Here is a 22,929-nt window from a genome sequence, read left to right as displayed (position 1 = left end):
ACACAATTCACAGTAACTTTGATGCACTGAAACAGTCAACTTACGTGGTCTATGTTTTTGTTGTTGAATAGGAACAGGTCCTTTCACTGCATTATCTCCATGGAATTGTCCTGGTGAGTTTGTTGCATGTTCAGTCTCATGAGGTAAATCTCGGTCCCTGTTTGCACCAAACTGTTTTCTCAGACCTCGTCTGCCTAAACTGCCAGTAGCTCCTGAAGAACACAAACACAGTGATTTTTCATTATTTATCTGTAGTTAAGTTAACTATACTGTCAGTGACTTGGACTATATGATGTTGAATGACTGGATGACAGTAAATAATGAATTTTGGAAGGAAGTTACCATGCCATAATTTAAAGTAATATCCATCACTGGTCTAGAGTAACTGAATAAAATCACGACGAACCTCAGTTGGGATCAAGTCTGTTACCATCTGAGCAAAATCTGCTCAGTGAAAATATAATGAATCTTCATTATTACAACAGCTAGCGAAAGAGTTTACTTTGGAAAAGTTACCAAGCAGCCATGTAAAATCCTAATAACTTATGCACAATAAGAGTACTTAGACTAACAACAGCACATAAGGATGTGTTCCTAGATTAGCACAAAGCAAGTACTTACCCACAACAGGTAATACAGGCTCATATCCTTCTGAGAATCTGCTGGATGGATGACGGAAATCTTCTCTACCAAAGGTTAAGGTTCCATTGTTTTCAATCTTCGGCCGAGGAGGTGATGGCAAACGACTACCTTCCATATTAACAATGCTGACATATCCAGGCCTGATACCACGAGGTAACATGGTGAAACGTATAAAGTGCTTCTTGCCATGAACAATAATGGGTTTTGGAACTCCACCAAATTCAACTTTGATAGGCTGTCCATTAATTAACACAGTCGACAAAGCTTTGACAAAATGAAGTACGTGGGGTTTATTCTCAATGTCAAATCTGAAAAAACAACAAAAAAAAATGATAGTTGGTTAGTGTATAAAAACTTGCACAAAACCATTACATTTATTTGCAAACTTTATGTACTGCATCCCAGAGTTCTTAAATTACTGGGTTTCTGGACTTTGTCCAAACCATCGTCAGAACCCTTTATACTCGTAATGTACAAGAATTCTTGAGTTCTAAAACTGGGGTATTTGAACTATGTGTGAAACTTACCAAGAAAGTTAAATTTATGGGAAACATTATGCCGAGTTTAAGAAATGTAAATAATACAATGACAAAGTTACTGTTTCACAATCATCACTTAAAAGAGTACGAAGCTTAGAGAGTAACCGCAAAAAAATTAAGGACCACATGCTGAATGACAACAACATACAATATTTTATTGTATTTTAAGAACCCATACATTTTCACCACAGTTGCATGCATAATCTTGGAAAAGGGAATAAGAAATTAATGTACTTTCACATAAATAAGGAATGCATACTTAATAAGATAACACAAATTAAAAAGTAAACCGAGTATTTAACAATTTTGTATCCCTAGCCCGTCAGGAAGTGACTATTTTACTTATACCAACAATTCTTCAGATTTCAAATTTTGGATTATCTAGGAAGCGGAGGATGGCCGGCCGGCCTGCCTGCCCCCCCCTCCATCATTCACGATTACCTAAATTTTGATAACGCATCAAACCGATTCTTTTCTCACATATCAAACTCAGTTTGTATGTTTGCTTGTTATGTTGGAGGAATGTATCTTCAGGGTGGAAAAACACGCGAGCAAGGAACTAGTGTCTTACATGGCTCCACATCCCCGAAGATGGCATTCTTCAGTCATTGCTGTGAAAACATCAAATCCTATATAGAACGCTTCTTACTTTTCTTGATGAAAAGATCATGAATGCCCAGGAATTATTAATAACTGAGAAGGGTCTAGATACACCATCCCTGTATTTTGTCAAATGTAAGGAAAATGTGATGCCAAGCAATCTCAGTAATGTCTTTTGATAGTTTGTTATGCCAATAATATAATGAAACAACATGTTAAAAAACAATCAAATTTATCTAATTTATTTCATTATCAGACATACTTATATGGTGACTTCACGTTTTATTATGTCTTTTTGAAACAAATTTATAATCTGATGTATTCACTTAGAATGGACTGAATCACTAATAACACATCCCCCTACAAGTAACCTGAAATTAATTTCTATTTATTTATTTATTTTAAATGTGCAACATAAAGCACTTACCTTTGTGGTTTGGCATCCAAGAACACTGGTACCATAGTTTTGGCATTAATGATTAAATTGATCTTGCCAGCAACCAGATCTGTCCGCTTCAACAGGCCAATTTTAACTTTAGGAGGTGGACCCTCCAACCTCACAACATGCATCTTCCCATCAATTTCAATCGTAACTGGAGGACCACCAAAGAAACATTCATACCACTTGCCATCAACATAGAGTTCACGAGTTGGTGCACCAAGTCGTATCCTGTGGATGAAAACATTAGGTGACCTTAAATACAATCAACCACTATTTAGGTTGTATATGTATGTATAATTAGGAGGGGGAAGGGAGAAGACTAAAGGTATGAACAATGTCCAGTACAACAGGGGTTGTGGTTATATTTCAATTCAGATGTAACAGCTTCTATAATTCTGGTGGCAATATTGTAACTCTGAGGTAAATGTCTGCAATATACAATATTAAAATTTGATACTGTAACCACATACCATTGAAAACAATACCTACAATAACAAAGACTAATAAAAGGAATAATTAATATGTTAATTACTAACCTGTGCATACTTCCATCAATGATAAACTCTCTGTATGTATCATTCAAGGAACAGAGTATAGACTCTCTCTCATCAAATGTGACTGTTCGTGCACCTCCCTGGAAACCAATTTCTCGTGGGTCATCCCACGCCAGCATCACTACAGCGGTGTCACCGTAGAAACGTAGTTCCCTAGGCACACCATCTACATTAATAGTCCTCATTCTATCCTGTGCTATGAGCTTGAGAATCATAGGATCTGCTGGTGGCACTTCATCATTTCCACGTGCCTGCTGCTGCTTCAGCAAAGATGGAGCAGGTCCCCGAAATCTGTTATCCGAACGGCCATTAAAACGTGTATTAGACCTAAAAACGAAGAAAAATACTGGTGAAAAACTTGAGTTCATGTACAGGGAATGGACAAAAATATGGAAACACCTCGTGAAATGCATGCCTGAATTGAACTGTTTATTTTAGCAACGTTTGTAGGTCACACTGTCGTTATCTGCCCAACACCACTACCTGTACAACCTCCGAAATACGTTGCAAGCTTCATTTGTTGTCGAGACAGTGTTCTGTGCAATTTTTTGTGCATCATGTCAGAGCTAACAGAATTTGAATGCAGGCAAATTATTGTGGCCCATATGGTAGGTGCTTCCGTAACCAAGGTAGCCGAGGATTTTGGTGTTTCACGAGGCACGGTATCCAAGATTATGACCACATACAGGAGGACTGAAAAAACCACATCCGATAAACACTAGCGTGGACGGAAATCTGTGTTGAGTGATCGAGACAGACGAACATTGCGTAGGATTGTAACGAAAAATAAGACTACAGCTGCAAAAGTGACTGCTGAACTGAATGTCATGCCCACAAACCCTGTCAGCACCAAAACAGTACAAAGGGAACTCCACAAGCAGGGTACTTCTGGACGAGCTGCAATTCCAAAGCCACTCATCAGTGATCAAAATCCCACTGAGAGGACAGTGCGGTGCCGAAGTCATAAAACCTGGACTACGTAGCAATGGAAGACGGTCATTTGGTCGGATGAGTCCACCTTCACACTGTTTCCGACTTCTGGCCAAGTTTACGTCTGGAGAACGCCATCCCAAGCCTACGATCCAGTTTGTTTGCTGCCAAGAGTGAAACATGGCGACCATTTTGGGCGACCAGGTCCATCCCATGGTGCAAACTTTGTTCCCTAATGGTGATACCATTTACCAAGCCAACAATGCCTGTGTTCACATACCTCACATTGTTCAGGACTGGTCTTCTGAGAACGAAGATGAAGTCTCACATCTGCCATGGCCCCCACATCGCCAGATATCATTATTATTGAGCCTTTGTGGTCTGTTTTGGAGAGCAATCTGCGTGCGCGCTATCCACCTCCATCATTGATAACAGAACTTACCATGTTTTTCAGGAAGAATGGGACAAGATTCCCTTGCAAATCATACAGGACCTCTATTTATCCATTCCAAGGAGACTGCAAGCAGTTCTGCAAGCCAGATGTTGTCCTACACCATATTAGACAAGGTAATGTGTTTTTTGTTAGGTGTTTCCATATTTTTGTCCATCTCCTGTATATACCTGTGGTTAATAAAACATACAGAAATACAATTTTACTGAAGAATAAACTTTACATACTTCCACTCGATTCACATTTTCAAATATTTTCTCCCCATTTCATACAGACTATATTCAAAATTTACCACAACGTAATGTTAAGTTATCCTTGTGCTTAATTAGTTAAGCATTATGTCATGAAAACATACAGGGGAGTGGGAGTATAACTCCACCTTTCTTGCTCTCAGCACTAGATCGGAGAGTGGTCAGCTTCATGCACCTGCCACTNCCCCCCCCCCCCCCCCCAGGGAAAGAGCCCTGGTACCCACTGGATAGGAGAAAGGGTGGGCCCCACAGGTGGTCTGGATGCTGTGGAGAAGATAAAAATTCTGCACCGCTGGGAATCAAACCCCAACTGTCCAGCCCACAATAACCCATTGCTACACCAACTCCTACAGAAGTACTTAAATCATAAATAAACTTTTAAATCAAGGACTTTCATACTTTTCTAAGTAACAATGATATTACTGTTGGGTCTCTTTAAACAATTTCTGATTGATAACTTATTATGACAGACAAAGATACAGTTGTCCCTGCACTTCATTAACTAAGCACCATGCCATGACGACATATGGGGGAGTGGAGGTATAGCTTCACCATTCTTAATCTCAGCACTAAATGGAGGTGAGTGGTGAGCGTCATGCCCCAAGTGCTTTACCGCCAGTACCCACCACAGAGGCGGCTGGGTTGGCCCCATTGCCAATCTGGGTGCTGCAGAGTAGAGTAAAATTCCCTGGCCTTGATTGGAATCAAACCCTGGCCACCGAGTCCATAGCCTGTTGCTATACCAAATGAACTTGCGTGCAGAAATCTCACAGATCAGAGCTACCTAAAATTTATCCTTTCCAGCACAGCAATTTTGCTAGGGAGAAATGAGAAAAGCATACAAAGTTTTAGTCAGAAACTGCACAGAAAAGATCACCTGGGAGACCTAGCCATCAGGGGGAAGAAAATATTAAATTGGATCTTAAAGAAGTAGAATATGAAGATGCGGACTGGATTCATCTGGCTCAGGAGAAGGCTCAGTGAACATAGCAATAAATCTTATTAAGAGTTCCATAAAAATTTTTGATCAGTTAAATAACTTCTAGGTTTTCCTGTATGTATAACAGTTAATGTACAGAGCTGGCATGCCACTAGGCTATCACTCTTTAACATAGTTTAAATTTATAACAAAACACACTTCCATTTTAAGGACCACGCACAACCAGGTGTTTTTGCTATTAACAGTCATGTCAGCGAACTATGCATATATGACACAGAAACTTGTGGCCTCCATCTTCTATACTGAAAGTTACCTTACCTCTCTACATCACCTTCACAAGGTGTACAACTCTGAAACTGTGGTCTCCACCGGTTAACTCCACCAAAACTGTCAACTGGTTGAAATTCTGGTCCTGAAGTTTGGTGAAAGGGGATGCCTTGTCCTTGACTTGGGCCTGGATTAAGCATACGGACATGAGTGCCAAGGTGACCTTGAGTTAAGGGTACTGAGTTTGTACTATGTGCACTGCCTATCCATGGATTAGGGGCATGGTCCCAATGACCAGACCTCATGTGAGGACGTCCAGCATCATTCCATTGTGAAGGTCCAGGCTGAAATCTCCCTGGCATGGAGAGCTCAGAAGACGATGACAATGAGGGTGTAAGATTTTTATGCTTATGAGGTACTGGCAATCTCTCATCGATGTCTCCAAACCTGGCATCTATAGAGGAACCACCTGCAACAAAATAATGGCATATACATTTCAGTTTGAAATCATCCGCATTAACAACTTCTGTCACATCAACCTACAATTATTCCCCCTATTCACAGGAGGAGGAATGTTTACGTACTTGGCTCGTGGCCAACCTCACTGGAATCACTACAAGGACTAAATTCCACACTCGTCACCTATAATCAAACTCATCACCAACAATCAATGTTTCTCTGGCATTCTAGGCAGACAAGCACACTGATCATTTTTTAATTCTTACCAGTGTGTGGAAATATAGTTATTTCGTTTACATTCTTCAGACTTTTACTTTATTTCATCATTACACATCTTGGAAATATGCAATGAGATAAATATGTCCTCAAACTTCAAGACAACTTCTAACACAAGCAAAAATATAAATAAGGTGACAATGTTAATCATCCCAATCATCAATATATACTGTGAAGACCGCAATAAAATAAACTGGTAACTGGTTATACGTAACGCAGTTCATGTTACAAATGACCAAACCTGATCAACAGAGAGCATATTCAGCAAGTAACCAAAGAGATTCTTGACCATGTGAAAATAATATTTCTTCATGAATCCACGTGAATATGGTAACAAATCTGTATTGAAACATAACTGTAAATATACCTTGTCTATCATCATCTGCAATGATTGGTGATAAATGACTGGTTTCCCATGCATGTCTTCTTCTGCTCGGTTCCCAGTTCTCTTTACTTTCCTGCTGATCTCGTCTTTGTGCATCTCTTAACTTCTGAACTTCATTTAACTGAATTACCTGTAAATTTTAAATACATTGTAATAGCAGATCATATAGTACACTTTCCATTATTACACATGATTTTTTGGTTCCAAATAGTTACTGTTAACAAAACTGTTTAAAAAAGCCTACTTTAAATCTCAACCAACATAAAACTACATAACCAGAACAATGAAAATGTTATCAACTACATCAATTCTGGGATGTGATGCCAGGCAATCTGTTAAGATGGTTATAAATGTAGCTCCTGCTGGTGTGCAATGGAAGACGGTCATTTGGTCGGATGAGTCCACCTTCACACTGTTTCCGACTTCTGACCGAGTTTACATCTGGAGAACACCATCCCAAGCTTACGATCCAGATTGTTTGCTACCAAGAGTGAAACATGGCGGGGATTCGATCATGGTATGGGCAGCCATATCGTGGTCTTCTGTCGGACCCACCATTACCCTGCAAGGTCACGTCAGGGCGACCAGGTCCATCCCATGGTGCAAACTTTGTTCCCTAATGGTGATATCATTTACCAAGCCAACAATGCCTGTGTTCACATACCTCACATCATCCAGGACTGGTTTCCTGAGAACTAAGATGAAGTGTAACGTCTGCCATGGTCCCCACAATCGCTAGATATCAATATTATTGAGGCTTTTAGGTCTGTTTTGGAGAGCAATCTGCATTTGCGCTATCCACCACCATCATCAATAACAGAACTTACCGTGTTTTTCAGGAAGAATGGTACAAGAATCCCTTGCAAATCATAGGGGACCTCTATTTATCCATTCCAAGGAGACTGCAAGCCAGAGGTTATTCTACACCATATTAGACATGGTAATGTTTTTTTTTTTGTTGGGTGTTTCCATATTTTTGTCCATCCCCTGCAGATAATACAGGAAGTGACATAAATTTACATTAAAACTGGTTATCATATGATGGAAGATGTACGTGTGAAATTAAATCTAGGACTGTCATGGCAAAAGCTGCATTTAGCAAGAAGAAATATCTTTTTACCAGCAAATTGGACTTAAATTTGAGAAAGAAACTAGTGAAATGCTACATTTGGAGCAATGCTTTGGATGGGGCTGAAACTTGGACACTTGAGGCAGTAGATCAGAAACACCTGGAAAACTTCGAAATGTGGTGTTGGAGAAGGATGGAGAAGATCAGTTGGACCGATTATCTGAGGAATAAGAAGTGTTATTTAGAGTCAGTGAGCAGAGGAATATCCTACACGAAATAAGAAAAAAGAAGGCTAATTGGACTGGGTCATATCTTACGCAGTAACTGCCTTCTAAAAGAAGTTATTGAAGGAAAGATAGAGGGGTGGATAGAAGTGACCAGGAGACGAGGAAGAAGACGTAAGAAGATGCTGGATGACCTTGGGGACAGAAGACGATATTTTCATTTGAAGGAGAAAGCTCTAGATTGCATCAAGTGGAGGAACTGTTTACAATATTATATTTGAGCATCCTGTTACACTCACACAATATATATGAGACAAACACCGTCTTAAGTGTAACAATTTAATTGTAGTTCTTTCTTCTTTTCCTCCTCCACACTACATGTTTCGGCCCTAAATGGCCATCATCAAGTGTGTATTCTTACGTAGCTGTTACACTGCCTGTTAAAATTTAAAATCACCAGTCTTTCTAATTGTATAAAACCTTTGTTAACCTACATGCGTTAATATATATGGAGGAACTGTTTTGGAAGAGACTGTGGACCTGTCATCTTGACAGATTACAGATGCATGAATGAATCACAAAAGGCAGACCCTATCCAAATTATACAGCTTTTGTAATAATATAACTTTCTGTATAATATACAGAATATACTGACCTGTTTCAGCACTGTATTATAATGAGAAAACGATATTGTCCCATTTTTGAGCTGCTCTTCAACTTCCTGCATGATCATATTAACACTGATATCACTAGCATCATCAAATAAATGATGGTTCATATCCTCTTCAACTGCAGTGCTGAGGGACCGACGCCTTTCTCCAGTATCATCTAATGGGAACACAAAATTCACAATCATTATTATCAACAACTTTATGCGCAGTATGTCCTTGCAGCAGACTCTTTCATTGATCATTTCACCAGTATTCTACCAGAAATAAACAACTTTTCTCAAATTATATGCAGTTCTATATAGGTTCCTGCTAAGTTACAAGGAAAATAGACCTTAGTATTTGTCTCAATACAGTAGATCCTCTGAAAATCTGGACCTAAAAACTTTATCACCCCCCCCTTCAATTAAGCTTCAGGAACTTATGGCCTGCAATAAAGCAATTATTTGCAGAATGTTCACACCCTACAATATATGGAAAGTGGAAAAACGTGGGTATGATTATACTCCAATGCTACATTAATGCACTGATACTTTCATACTTATTGGAGAATTAAACTAAAATTCAGAAAAGTAAATTATATGTCAATCTGTTCAAGCCTACCTGGCAACTTGTGATAAAGAAGTGGTTGTCCAAGTTTATCAAACTTTCCACTACTTCTGTGAAAATTTGACAATCCTCTGTCCCTGGGATTTCCATAGATCATGTCTCTTTCTCTCAGTTGCGAACTGGACCCTAGAGCCGAACTACGTGATTTTTGTAGATCAAGTTCGTCACGACCAGAACAACCCATGGGCCCCAGTGCAGATTTACATGTATCTGGTTTCTTCTCCTTATATTTTGCCCAACCTCGAGACTTTAGTTCACGTTCAATGTTTTCTTTACCATCGTCTTCACTAATGGATTTGCATTCATCCATGCAGACTTCAGACTCCTCACTTTCTCTCTCAGGTGATGGCTGCTTTAAAGATGAAGTAGGGTTCGCTGAACTATCCTGAGACGATGCTGATGTTGGAATAGGTGAAGACTGAGATATTACTGGAGGTGGGGGCTGTGATGGAGGTACATTCTCCATGACAACTGGTGCATTGGGAGGTAACTGTTGAAGATCAACATCTTCATTTCTAAACAACCTGAAATTGAACCAGATGAATGCCAAATTATTATCATGAACTTTAAATGTTCCACCAGAAAGGTACTGAGAGCATTTGGTATACTTCTAGAATACTTGCATTATGATGATTCATATATGGGAACTGATGAAATATGAATGCTTGCCTGATGTTTTTTGACCCAACAAAGCGGTAGGCAGAAAGAACTTCATGAGAGTCACATATCAATGAATCACAGGGCCCACTTCTCTAGGATATGAGACTCTCTGAGAAGTAAGATATATCTGATACTGTGGTTTGAAAAAGTGTGTACCGTAACTATATATACCATGGCATATTAACTAATCATAAAAATTTCCTGAGTATCCTAAATTCAATTAAAATGTCATACACTTCTGAAACTGAGTAAGAAACATATGTGGCAATGCAATGTACATGTACTTAATCTTAAGGCACCAGCTGAAGAAAACTGATTCGAATCACTGTGCCTAAATCCATATTATCATTAATAACTTCTCTAGTATATGATTCTCTAAAGGTCTGTGACAATTTCTGTTCATAAACACTACGCTAAATGCTGTTTCAGAAGCTGGATCTTCTTCCATCATCAGGTGTAAGTGGGGAAAAGGATCTTACTCAGCTTGGCCTGTTAGGAATTAGTCTCAGCCAGCAGGCAAAGTGACTGCTGTATAAAACCAGTAATTTCCACCTAGCTCATAATGACGTAAGTATTCAGATCTGCCCTCTATAGTGCCTCATGCCTTCTCGTGGCATGCCATTTTCACTAAAATGCCTCTGGGACAATGTTACTACTGACAGGTTTTCAACTGTTCCTTTCAGTCCTAACAGGCATATTAAGGGACAGTACTTTAAATTTGGCCATGATCACCTCCTTTCACATCCTTTCCAATTCATTAGTATTATCCAAACATCTGACACTATATCCAATATACAGAGTGGCTCAAAAGTCAGTTAACCTAGAACATTCTCTTCTATTAAAGGGAAGGTTCAGATTTAAACCTGCCAGTCAATTTGCATAACAGTATCACAATGTTGTGAGTCGTACACTAAACAAAGGAGGACCTTATTTCAAGAAAATTATGTAAATTCACTAAGTAATGTGAAGAAATTTCTAATATGCTTTAGGGCACATTTTACTAACCAGTTTGGTTTTGTCACACGGTTTATGGTGCAGTCTGAGATACTGATACCATTATTAAATAAAACTTCAAAGAAACAAACATGTTCAGATGCTAATTAACTTACTCATCAAAAACTTCTGCTTTTGTTTTCTTTGGCAGTGGCTGCTCTCCTATTTCCGTGGATGAACGTTTCCTACTAGGTGACCCAGGAAGTTGACGCAAATCCACATCCTGATTTGCAGCTTCTACAAGTGGTTCTGGAATGATAATTATACCTATTATAAAACTGATTAAATATTATTTCAGAACACAGGCAGACCAATGAGGAAAAACCTGCTCTGAACACAGTGCCACTTTACATCACTATCCTGCTACCACTGCTATTCAAGGTACATACATAGTTCCCTGCAGCTGCGTCAAAATTGTTTCTATAGATTTGTTAATTTGACATGGTAAAATAAATAAAGGCTTGAACAATTTATATATTCTTTTATGTCTTCATCAACAGAAGACATGTTTTTACCTGGTAAACAATGCAAAACTGTATACTCTGTTGATGTAGACATAAAACCTGTTTCAATCTATTTCTTCTGTCTTATTATCATACCAAGTTACAAGACTTCTTGAAACAAATGTAACACAGTGAATGCTAAACTACTAATGCACATCTGATGGCTGTATACAGCAACACAAGATATATACTTTTACCTGCTTTACCAGGTAGCATGCTCCTTGTATTCATGTAGACGGAAAACATTATATGAACTGTATTAATTAAAATACCACAAAATGATACAATTAACACTTTGCGGACTGGCGATTTAAATATTTAAATCACCCTGGGGACCGGCATTTTTATACCTACTAGCCTAACTTGTGCACTGTTCACTTTAATAATTAATATAAAATTTCCTGATTAATTTTATGAACTAATATTTTTGGAGAACATTTATCAATGCTCCTAGAAGTGCTTGAGAGTGTGATATTTCTGGAAATATTCCCCTTTGTGAAGTGGCATTACACACTTGCAAATGTAGACATAGTCCTTTTTTTGTGAACTGTGCAAACAAGGCATTGCCTAGAAGGATTCTTCCCCTTGGAAAGTTCACCTTCAATTGATATTAACAAGAAAGTGGTATGGGAAGAAAAGCCCACCCGCAAGCCAAGTCTTGGGTGTATACTAACAAAAAGTTACTACTGAAATGAAAGGTCATCGTAGAAATTCGGGAAGTAACTTCCGATGAGCCGTTAACAAAACAAGCAATGAGAAAAAAACAAAATTACTATATACAAAAAATGAATACATACTTAAGCTACTTCTAAATGTACTCGTAATCACCTCCAGAATTGAGGCATCTGTCATGTTGGGAAATAAGTTTTTGTATGCCTGTGTCAAAGAAGTCTGCCATCTGTGAATTCAGCCATATTTTGTATTGTGAAACACTACATAAACAGCATAGGGTCATTCAGAACAGAAGGAGTGGAATAATGCCAGCCCCAACCTTGCTCCAAGTGACTGCCTGTTTACCTACCCAAGCAACTGTTTGTGATTGCTGTGCTTCAACAACAGTGAGCAGTGGCTGAGCTCACGGGTGGCAGACTTCTTTGACACAGGCATACAAAAACTTATTTCCCAACATGACAGATGCCTCAATTCTGGAGGTGATTACGAGTACATTGAGAAGTAGCTTAAGTATGTATGCATTTTTTGCATATATTAATTTCTTTTTTCTCATTGCTTGTTTTAACAGCTCACCAGAGGTTACTTTCTGAATATCCTTCATATATCTATATTTGTTCCTGTTGCTCACACTTGGGGCATAGGGCATCCGGAAATGCTTCATTTCATTTCAGTTTCTTAATATTAGACAGCAGGCAGGACTCAAGGGATCAATACAAATTAACCATACTACTAGAAAATAAATGCATAACTGCAAACGTTTGTTTCAAAAACAAAGGTAAAGGTTTCTCATCCTGCATTACTTTTTTATATGCAAGGTTTACTTATGGCATCATGACCATGTGTCCATGTTGCAGAAGCCTTATGAACCAAAAGGCAGATTCTCGTGAATCTTGCTATCATCAAGTCTCCAGAGGCTATCCATATCTCATATTTTTTAACCTTCTATCAATAATACAAAAATGGTGACCACACAAACTTGTCAGATAGGAGTCACATCAGTGTAGCATCCTGATATTTTGTGTACTACAATGCAACTTTCTGCAGAATATATAAGAAAACATGTTGGCTGCATAAAACCTCTGAAGGTGTGTTTAGATTCAGGCTCGCTGGCAATAACTAATGAACAACGGAGCTAGGGATGTTAAATTTCATAGGGAAATAGATCATAAGCATAACTACAAATACTATATGAACCATTTTTCATGTGTTAACAGTTAAAAATATATTGTAACGTGTTTTGTTACAGAAGACGCCGTAGAGATGGTTAATTAGTTTATTTAACAATCTTCAAATAACGGCTACAATTAATTATCACAATATTACGGGTTTCCACACTTTACAAACCCTACAACAAAATCTCTTAACACTATCTTCAAGAGTCTTCACGTATTAATAACGCGGGAGCTATACAAGTCTCCCTGAATTACACACTCCAGATATAACTGGTTATCACTGGTTATCGCACACGTGTCTGTAGCTCGTAACTTTCGAACTGAGAACTCGTTGGTAACGCACTGACTGGCTGACTGTCACAGTACAACTCGGCGGTAGCTCCAGGACTAACTGACTGTGAATAGCCTTCGCTGCTCCTTATGTAGCCTTGATCGGACAATTGTCGTCTGGTGCCGTGTTGCTAGCCACGCTGTCCGGAGTTGTTGACTGCTGCCTAGCAACCGCGGTATCCCTCGGTGACGTCACCGCTGTTGATTCGCTTTGCATAGCTTCAAGGTCGCGGGGGACTCGGCTAACGTCGGCTCCGCTCGTGACGTCACCGCGCGTTGCATAGCTACCAGGATGCGGGGTGATTACTCGCCTATTACGCGAGCGCTGCGTTACCGCTACGTGCAGCTGGGGAGGTAGGGGTCAACATGTCACAATATTATATTTCAGCATCCTGTTGCATAGATGCTTCACCCCTTCACTCATGTCCGTCCCTATTCCAACCCAAAATCATTCACAATCTCTCCTTTATTCTAATGGCATTTTAAAATAAAGGAGACGTTCTAAACAATTTTGGGTTGCATTATAGTTGGAAATAAGTGAATGAGTTAAAAATACGCCACTTATAAGAAACTCTGAGATTGAAATCATGTTGTGAGCTCTAATCTGAAACTAACAGGATAAAGCAAGTCGACACCCGATATATCTGTGGACAAAATAAGCCAGCAACATACCAATAAAACTGCTTGAATTCATCTCCATGAATAGAGTATGACATATATGCATAAAATCTATCTGTATTTGCTTCCTGTTAGTTTCAGATATATTCAGCAACAAAAGAATGCAATCCTTTGTGAGATATACGCACGTGCGATGTCATCAGTCACCTCAATACACCCTACTAGAAAATAAGGAGGAATGCATTAGATATGACTTGGAACTCCAGTGGAAAATTCCCAGAATGCCTACATGTACAGAATGGGGTGTACACTAATTTTAATTTGTCCACCAAGACTGTTAAGAGCTTCTTCAATGTCATGGTTAACACCATTCCTTCTTCAGCATAAATCTATTGTACTAATGCAATGTGTAGAATTGATTATGGCTATACTCTTTTCTGACATTTCCGTAAATAATTACGTAATGCCCATAAGTTATTTCTGAACAGTAACAATGTTCTAGCATAAATATGCATGAATCACATCCCCCTTCAGTATAACAAACCTTTAGACTTTACTAATTCTTCTAAATAATTCTATTCTAATAAGGAATCACTTTCTCTAAGATCAGTCAATAACAAATACGATTCAAGTATCAATACTTTCGGTTTACTGCTGTATACAGCACAATTTCTGTAGCGAGTACTTGAAGTCACATGAAAGTTTATGCAGCCACAGCAGTTTGAAAAACATAGCAGAAATAAGGATTTCAAACAAAAAGTTTTACTTTATTTTAGTTTAATGTAAAACCAAAGTGAATTTTATTTAATAGCAGAAGAGGTTATGACAATTGTGCCTGTGACTTGAATATACATTTGAGCCCACATACATATACAGGGTGGGGTGCAGAATCTTCCTTTTTGTGAAGACACATTGTGAAGGGAGGGGAGGGCCCAGAAAAGTGGGGATAGACTCGGCAAACGCAGCAGTCGCGGAAGTTACTGTCTAATACCCCTCAGTAGGAAACAGGAGGTGGACGAGTGAGCAGCGTGCGTTTGCTGTTGAAGCCTATTTTTCGAACAACCATTCCTACGTGGCAGTGCAGCGTGCATTCCGTACTCACTTCGGAATTAAGCCCAGAGGTCCGGTTCCCGACCGGAAATCGATTGTTTTGTGGGTAGAGAACTTTAGGACAACCGGGAGTGTGGTGAAAAAATCATCAGGACGACAACGGACCGTTACGACACCAGAATATGTGGAGGCAGTTCGACGGTCGATTTTGAGATCTCCAAGACGCTCTGCTCGCAAACATGCAGTCACCCTAGACATATCCAATTGTTCAATGCACCGAATTCTTCATGAACATCTTCATTTCCATTCCTATAAGATGTTTGTTGTGCAAGATATCTCAAGACGTGATTTCCAGAACCGAATAATGGTGTGTGAAACGTTATTGGTAACTTTACCCCCTGATGCACTTGTTTTCCTTAGTGATGAGGCACATTTTTCAACTATCCGGATATGTCAACAAGCAGAATATGCACTACTGGAGTGGTAACAATCCCAGAGAGCTCCATGAGAGGCCACTTCACAGTGATAAGGTGACAGTATGGTGTGCGTTGTCAAGAGTTGGGAGTTATTGGCCCTTATTTTTTTTTGAAGAAGACAATTATGCAGTTACTGTCAATTCACAGCAATATCTGGACATGATTAAAAACTTTTCTGAACCAGCTCTTGAAGAAATGCATCTAGGAAATGTCTGGTTCCAACAGGATGATGCCACGGACCACACAGCCCGAGCTTCGATGACAGTTTTGAGGGCAAAGTTCCCGGACCGGCTCATCTCACTTCGACGTAACATCCCGTGGGCTGCGCACTCACCTGATCTAACGCCCTGTGATTTTTTTATGGGGATAGCTCAAGGCAGATGTTTTTAAACACTGCCCCACAAACCTGCTTCAGCTGAAGAATGTTATTCAGCATGAAGTAGCCCAAATTCCGGTGCACGTGTTGGAATGTGCAGAGGGGAACTTCAGAAAATGGTTGCATCAGTGCATAGAGAACGGAGGCCACCACCTCCAAGATAATTTGTTTAAAACTACAGGATTTAAAACTTTAAAGTATGTTCTTTCATTAGCTAAACATAAATTTTGTCTAGCAGTAATAATTTTTCTTTTATTTGCCTTCAAAAAAAGGAAGTTTCTGTGCCCCACCCTGTATATTATGTACTTAATCCTTAAGATTGTCACCTTCATTTTTAATGACAGGCAATGGATTATGTTATCATAACTATCAAAACTGTTGTGACAGCCATGGAGGATCACATGCATGGCCAGCAAGATCCTGCAATTTAAACCCTTTGTACTGTCTTCTCTGGGGCCATGAGGAGGGACTAGTCTATATACAAAGAACAAAGAGCAGCACAATGCTTCAGAGAATTTTAGGTGATTTATATATCTGAAAAAATCCCCATATTTCTAAGAATGTAAACACTTCCATAATACACTGCACTGAAATGCACATTCAAGACACATTGAACAGTTTACAATACAGCAAGCTCAGACGTGCATTCAAGTCTCAGGCTGACAATCTGAACAGTTCTGGCATCATGCTTCATTATTAATAACACCTGTTTTTGTTTTGTACTGAAGTGATATTGAATTCTTTCATCAAAAACCACTATTTCTGGTAGATTTTTATCTGACTTTGATACTGCCCTGCCTCCATAATCTTTTGCAAACTGGACCCATGTTAATGGGACTTCCTTTAGTAAAAATCAATCAGTTGGTAGACTCCACCTGAATATGTAAAACAAACTACCTTAACACAAAACTGGCTGCCGCTCTTTTAGTTTCTATCAATATAAATGAAAAATTAATAATTTATATGCCTCTGGTTCAGGACACAAGAGTTTAAATTCAGAAATTACATGAGAAAACATGGCATGTTTTGAACGGTTCATCAAATTTCAGCCTGTTCTGAAATCTGGCTGTTCAAACAATACACAGAGGAGCTATATAGTAATGGAATCACAACAAATTGTTTGGTTACATCACTTTATCTTGGTCTAAAATCAATGTGATAAACTTCAGTGTTCCACAGAATTCTACTCACGAAAAGCAAGATGGGTGTGAGAAATATAGGTATCCCTGTAAAAGACTGTGGAGGACCATAGGGTTGTGAGATGTTGAGGTTCCCATATTTTCTAGACAATCAGCTCATAGATGATGATGGCAAGGTTGTCAGCCCTATGTGCCAGCCACCCTTTACCCTCAACAATATTCCAAGAGTGTTCATGGTACTCAATTCTGCTAGAGGATGAGTTAACCCAAGGGCCACAGTGTGGTTGGAAGGGTTAAGTCAACTGAAAAAAAATCCAATGACCTCATCAAGACTTGAACCCGCGACCTTCCAGCTTGTAGCACAGTGCCTCAACTAACTATGCTACCATGAAATTAAAAATACAACAAGAAAGAAATGAAATGCTGTCACTGTACAGTGCAAATTCCCCAAGGAAACAACCCCCACTAACACACATACACTCAATAACCAGGCATGAAAACTGAAATTCTGTTAGCTTACTTTTGACATCCTCATGTGGCTGTACCATATTATTTTCTGGAACTGCATTAGATTGCAGTTGCCGAGAAGCAAGCGAAGGATACCTCGATCCTACACCAGGGGTGACGGCAGGAGCACCAGCTGCTTCAGGAACCGTTACTGTAACTGTCCAGGAATTCTGAAAATACAAAATGATTGTGTACTGTTACATCATCATAGGGGAAATTAAATTAAATCCCACTGTGCCCTACAGAAACCTTAAATAGAGACTTCCCTGTATATAGTGTCTAAGGACAGGATTATTAGTAAATAATGAAACAGGAAGGATTTGTACATTTACGGTCAGCTGCAGAGGTACAAACAGCATTTTTCTTAGACATCCCTAATGTACAGTAATCTACCCCACAATGTTTGTGAGATGAATCATACAGCTTCAAGAGTGAAGACAAATCAGATATACCTCTTAAAAATAAAAACTGCACAATTCATTTCAGCCTAATATTAACAGGTAGCAACTAACATCAAGTTGAAGGCTACACACCCATTAGTGTCCAGTTTATATATTACTGGTGAATTGTGCTCATACCAAGAAAACCCTAAGATTTAAAAGGGGTAGCCTGCTATTGGACACCATACTGAAATATTTCCATCTACCTCCCATCCTCTCAACGTTCCATCTTAATGTTACCCTCCCTTAATAGCATGAAATATCAAGCAATCACTTCTCATCTAGTGTCTGTGAGCCCTTAAAATTTGTTCCCTAAGTCTGATCTGCAAAAGAACACAAATCTGTGCTGGTCTACCTCCAATTGGTTTTAATTTCAAACACTGAAACAAATGCCCGGCTAATTTCTGGTAATAAATCCACAAAGGTTAGGGTGAGACCATGCCAAATCAACACAGGCCCATTTATGTGATCAATTAAATCACCTCACAATGTATAGAAATATAACTGTTCTTTTGTTCCATATAGGAGTTAAACTTGGTCTCTCACCCCACGAGAAGAAAAAATATTTAACATGTTTGAGAATAGGATGCTGAGGAGAATATTTGGATAAAATGCTTTTAACTGAATACAGAGACACAGTCCAGCTACCAAAACATCATTCTTAAACACAAAACAGGATGACTGAGTATTTGGATTGAACAGGAAGGAAGTAACAGAAAACTGCATAATAGGAATCATTAATATTTGTGCTATTGGGTTTTCGGACTTTATCCATCGTCCTGGTTTTAAGATAACTAAGAAAAACACGACGTTTTGGAAACTGGATCTGTTGGGTGTTTTCCCTCACCTGAGGACGGAAACAGATCGTTTCCAAAACGTTGTGTTTTTCTTAGTTATCTTAAAACCAGGACGAGGGATAAAGTCCGAAAAACCAATATCTCTGTGTGTTATACACCATCGTCAGAATCCTATAGTAACTATTAATATTTGTATCCTTAACATTGTATTATTAGGGTGATCAAAAATGAGTTCAGCACAGCACATCTGAAAAAAAAAAACTCCATGGCCTGTTGTTCGCAAGTGCACTATGCCGACCGAGCAACTGCTGTTTGTTGGCGAAGTTAGTGCCAACTTTTGCGGACAGAGGGTGTCATATGGTCAGCACAACAGATCCCATGGACGTTAATTTCGGTTTTCTAGATTGGAACCGCTATTTCTTTGGAATAGCTCCTTAATTATCCTCACAAGGCTGAGTGGACCCTGTTCCAGACCCACTGCTTCTCCAAAAATCTGGTAGCACAGGGAATCGAACCCGGGACCTCTGGATCTGTAGCCAGGAACTCTTGACTACTAGACCAGAGAGATATGAACTTATATGGAGAAACCTGAAAGGAAGAGACCTCTTCAGAGATTTAAGTGTAAATTGTAAGGTAATGTTAAAATGCATATGTGAGATGCTGCTATGGGATTCATCATTATAGGGGCATTGCCATCAACCCCAGGTTCTACAAAACGTGGACAATTTCTTGAATAGCTCAGAGAATAATTGCTCCTGAGGAATCTGCCCTATACACTTGTCACACATGATCATGACAAAAAAAATAAGAATCAACAAAATTACGTAACGGGATATTTCATGAGTTTCATTTAAGCATAGGGACAATCTTCCTTGATCTCTTTCAAGCTGCAACTGATACCATGCAGAGTGAAATATTTGCAGACTCAGACACTTGAGAAATAAATTCCAAACACTTTCCAGGCTACAAGAACAACACAATACCTTGAAACAGGGCTTGCCTATATATATATAGGAGTTAAAATGGCTGGTTCTACCATCTCATGACGCACCAGGGAACAAATTTTTAAGTTTCTGCACATTAAATGTACAGTTCTCACATGAATAAATAAACAGCAAATTTTTTACAATAGAATTCAATGCAGAATGATTAGAGATGTGACCTGCATTCATTTGGCTTAGGACAAAGGAAATGAAAGGTTTTCTTAAGGAAGTCACTGAACTGTGCTGTTTTAACAGGGAACTTCTTCAAAAGTTGAACAATAACTGCCTGCTGCAGAACGACTGTGTGTATTTTGTGTAATCTTAATGGCATTAATCTATTTCTTTCCTCACTTATAACACTACTGATATTCAGATAGCTTAATGGACGAACAATAACATGTGAGAGTTCCACATGATTGTGACACCAGGTATTGGATGAGATTAACAGATTCAAGTTTGTGTTAATCCAACAATTGCAAGGAATAGTTAACCATTCATGGTTTGATGATCCTCCAATATTAATAATTTTAGATTTATTCAGAGAGCAATTAAGTTCAACATTTACTTGATGACCAATATATCCCCATGTTGTTTCATTGATTCTCATCCAAGTTTACTTGAATGTAATTCTATCGCATTTCAAAGGGCATACTTGTTGAATTAACTGTAAACTGGATTTTGTTACAACAGTTCTTAAGCAACTTTTTGAATTAAGGTAATCTAGTGAGACTATCTGAATTAAACATAAAGATGAGTAATCTAATGAACACATTTTTGTTGAATTATAAGTCACAATATTATTACTTCCATTTTATATCAATAGTTTGATGATTTGACAGAGGAAGATAACATATCTTTGAATCTTCAATTTGTGGAATTAGGGAGATTTCAAGATGTTGTTTGATCAAGTTCCTCTTCCTTATTGGAGCTGCTATGCTCATGATAATATGACCCTCTCTGTATAAACACTGCAAATCTGGTAATGATGTAACTAAATTATTCTTGAGATAGAAATGTGAGATTTCCATTCCAATCTTTGTCAGGTTCATGTTGAGAGTATCAAGAATTAATTTAAATTCCTCGAGTTTACTGAAGTCCATTGGTATGACATGAAGTTTGCATGCAGTAGCAACATTTCCAATTAATAATCAAGTTGGCAATTAGATTTATTACTTTTGCCAGTTTATATCCCTCAATTTTCTCATGGTGTTGCAGATATTGATCAATTTGATGTATTTGATTTATATGATTTTGAATTGTTATTATTTGATTATTAATCTCCTCTTGAAATGTGACTAACTTCTGACTCATTGTGTATAATTGATTATGCAGGATTCCAGTTACTGAAAGGAGTTTTTGAATTGTAATGTCTTCATTCTTCATATGATCCTGTAATTCATGAAGATCAAAAATGTGAGCATATCCGAAGATCTTTGAAGTAACCCAACCAATATAGGTGAGAGGATTATAGTTCTGCCATGTTGTGTCTCTTTTGCTCCTATTAATGGTAGAGGAACGACTGATTAATCCATTAAGATGATGGGTGTCACAATNACGAGGGGGGGGGGGGGAAAGCTGCTTGGATTTGGAAAAAATTTGTAAAATACTAAATACATATATATAAAATTGTTTGCCACGTAATACAGTACTCAGGGTTTTAAAAGTAACTGATTTAATATGACAAAGTTATCTAAGCCAAATGGGCAGCTTTTGCAGTCAAGGTGAAAGGATAAATGAGTGCAACGAAATAAGATGGCGGACTCTTTCACTACCTTGGACATATTTACCCTCGACGTATTCATTCACACCACACTTAACTGCAACATAATAAAATCGCCTTACTTTAGTAATTGTTCACAATTTCATTGGGAAACCATTCGCAGACATAACGGAACTAGAAAACAGTTTAACATCTGCAACTCATGATTCGATACTAAACAAGACTTCGGAACACCTTGAAAATTACCTATTAAAACTCCAGCATTAACATACCGATATGTTTCCTACAAAAAAATGTTTTAGCATCGGCAGAAAATAACTTACCATTTTGTAAATCACTCTCCTTCCTTAACGCACGCAATTCTTCTATTACTTCAAAATGGCTACCTACGTAACCATATCAATGATGAAACACGGTCCCTAATTGGTCTCCAGCGAACATAATGTAATATATAACTTTTCAATCTCCAATCACATCGTTTGTCGCTTTATGCGTGAAGTTGTAACTTCTACATCATCCGATAGGTGTCACAAGGGAAAAAACAGATGCTTGGATTTGCAAACAAATTGTAAAAATAATAAATAGGCACCACTAATACTAAACACATATATATAAAATTGTTTGCCATGTAATACGGTACTTAAAGTTTTAAAAGTAACTGATTTAATATGACAAGGTTATCTAGGCCAAATAGGCAGCTTTTGCATTCAAGGTGAAAGGCTAAATGAGTGCAAGGGAATAAAATGGCGGACTCCGATTAAGTGGTGTACACTATTATTATTGTTATTAAGATATGTTTTCTCAACTAATGAGAGGAAATATTCATTGCATGCACTCGCAATAGCTTGTGGATATTTAGTAGACTTTCCTTCAATATTCAAACTTTGTACATCTTCATTAACAGTTTTCTTTCCCGATTCAACTTTCACAGTATCCCAGGTGGTTTTAATTTTGTTGTTTGATTTTAGAATTTGGTTGTTATAATTATTCTGTTTGGCTTCGTTAATGACTTTTGACAAGATTTTACAGTACATTTTGTAGTGACTTATTAGTCTTGGATCGTTACTGTCCCTACTGGCCAAATATAGATGTCTTTTATGATTACATGAAGTTTTGTTCTTAATGTCATTTTTTGCTATTTTTAAGGGAAAGCCTGAATAAAAGATCCTCAAGTATGTGTTCAGAAA

At 38.3% G+C, this 22,929-nt stretch overlaps 1 protein-coding gene and 1 long non-coding RNA gene across 6 annotated transcripts in view; one reads left to right on the top strand and one right to left on the bottom strand.

The window, feature by feature from the left end:
- LOC111866140 overlaps positions 1-10,536 on the top strand; it is a 26,092-nt gene extending 15,556 nt beyond the window's left edge. The window contains exon 3 of the long non-coding RNA XR_004513179.1: positions 10,396-10,536. This is a non-coding gene — a long non-coding RNA (uncharacterized LOC111866140). The remainder of the gene's footprint in view (positions 1-10,395) is intronic.
- Positions 1-22,127, bottom strand: part of LOC111866139 — a 28,386-nt gene extending 6,259 nt beyond the window's left edge. For 3 of the 5 annotated variants that reach the window (XR_002843104.1, XM_023854794.2, XM_023854793.2), the window contains exons 1-11: positions 22,066-22,127; positions 17,816-17,972; positions 11,076-11,208; positions 9,301-9,830; positions 8,685-8,857; positions 6,719-6,866; positions 5,668-6,085; positions 2,760-3,104; positions 2,209-2,451; positions 622-950; positions 45-212 (exon numbers count right to left, since the gene is read on the bottom strand). Coding sequence is in view for 4 of the 5 variants with exons in the window: in XM_023854794.2 (XP_023710562.1) it covers positions 45-212; positions 622-950; positions 2,209-2,451; positions 2,760-3,104; positions 5,668-6,085; positions 6,719-6,866; positions 8,685-8,857; positions 9,301-9,830; positions 11,076-11,208; positions 17,816-17,972; positions 22,066-22,068 (2,647 nt within the window). In the remaining variant the exon portion in view is untranslated. The remainder of the gene's footprint in view (positions 1-44; positions 213-621; positions 951-2,208; positions 2,452-2,759; positions 3,105-5,667; positions 6,086-6,718; positions 6,867-8,684; positions 8,858-9,300; positions 9,831-11,075; positions 11,209-17,815; positions 17,973-22,065) is intronic. The other 2 variants (XM_033752081.1, XM_023854795.1) reach the window with 2 other exon arrangements.
- Positions 22,128-22,929: the final 802 nt, after the last annotated feature.

This window comes from Cryptotermes secundus, unplaced genomic scaffold, assembly GCF_002891405.2.
Source record: "Cryptotermes secundus unplaced genomic scaffold, Csec_1.0 scaffold318, whole genome shotgun sequence".
Taxonomy (NCBI): domain Eukaryota; kingdom Metazoa; phylum Arthropoda; class Insecta; order Blattodea; family Kalotermitidae; genus Cryptotermes; species Cryptotermes secundus.
Note: the sequence above shows the minus strand (reverse complement) of the source record. Positions and strands in the feature narration are given on the sequence as shown.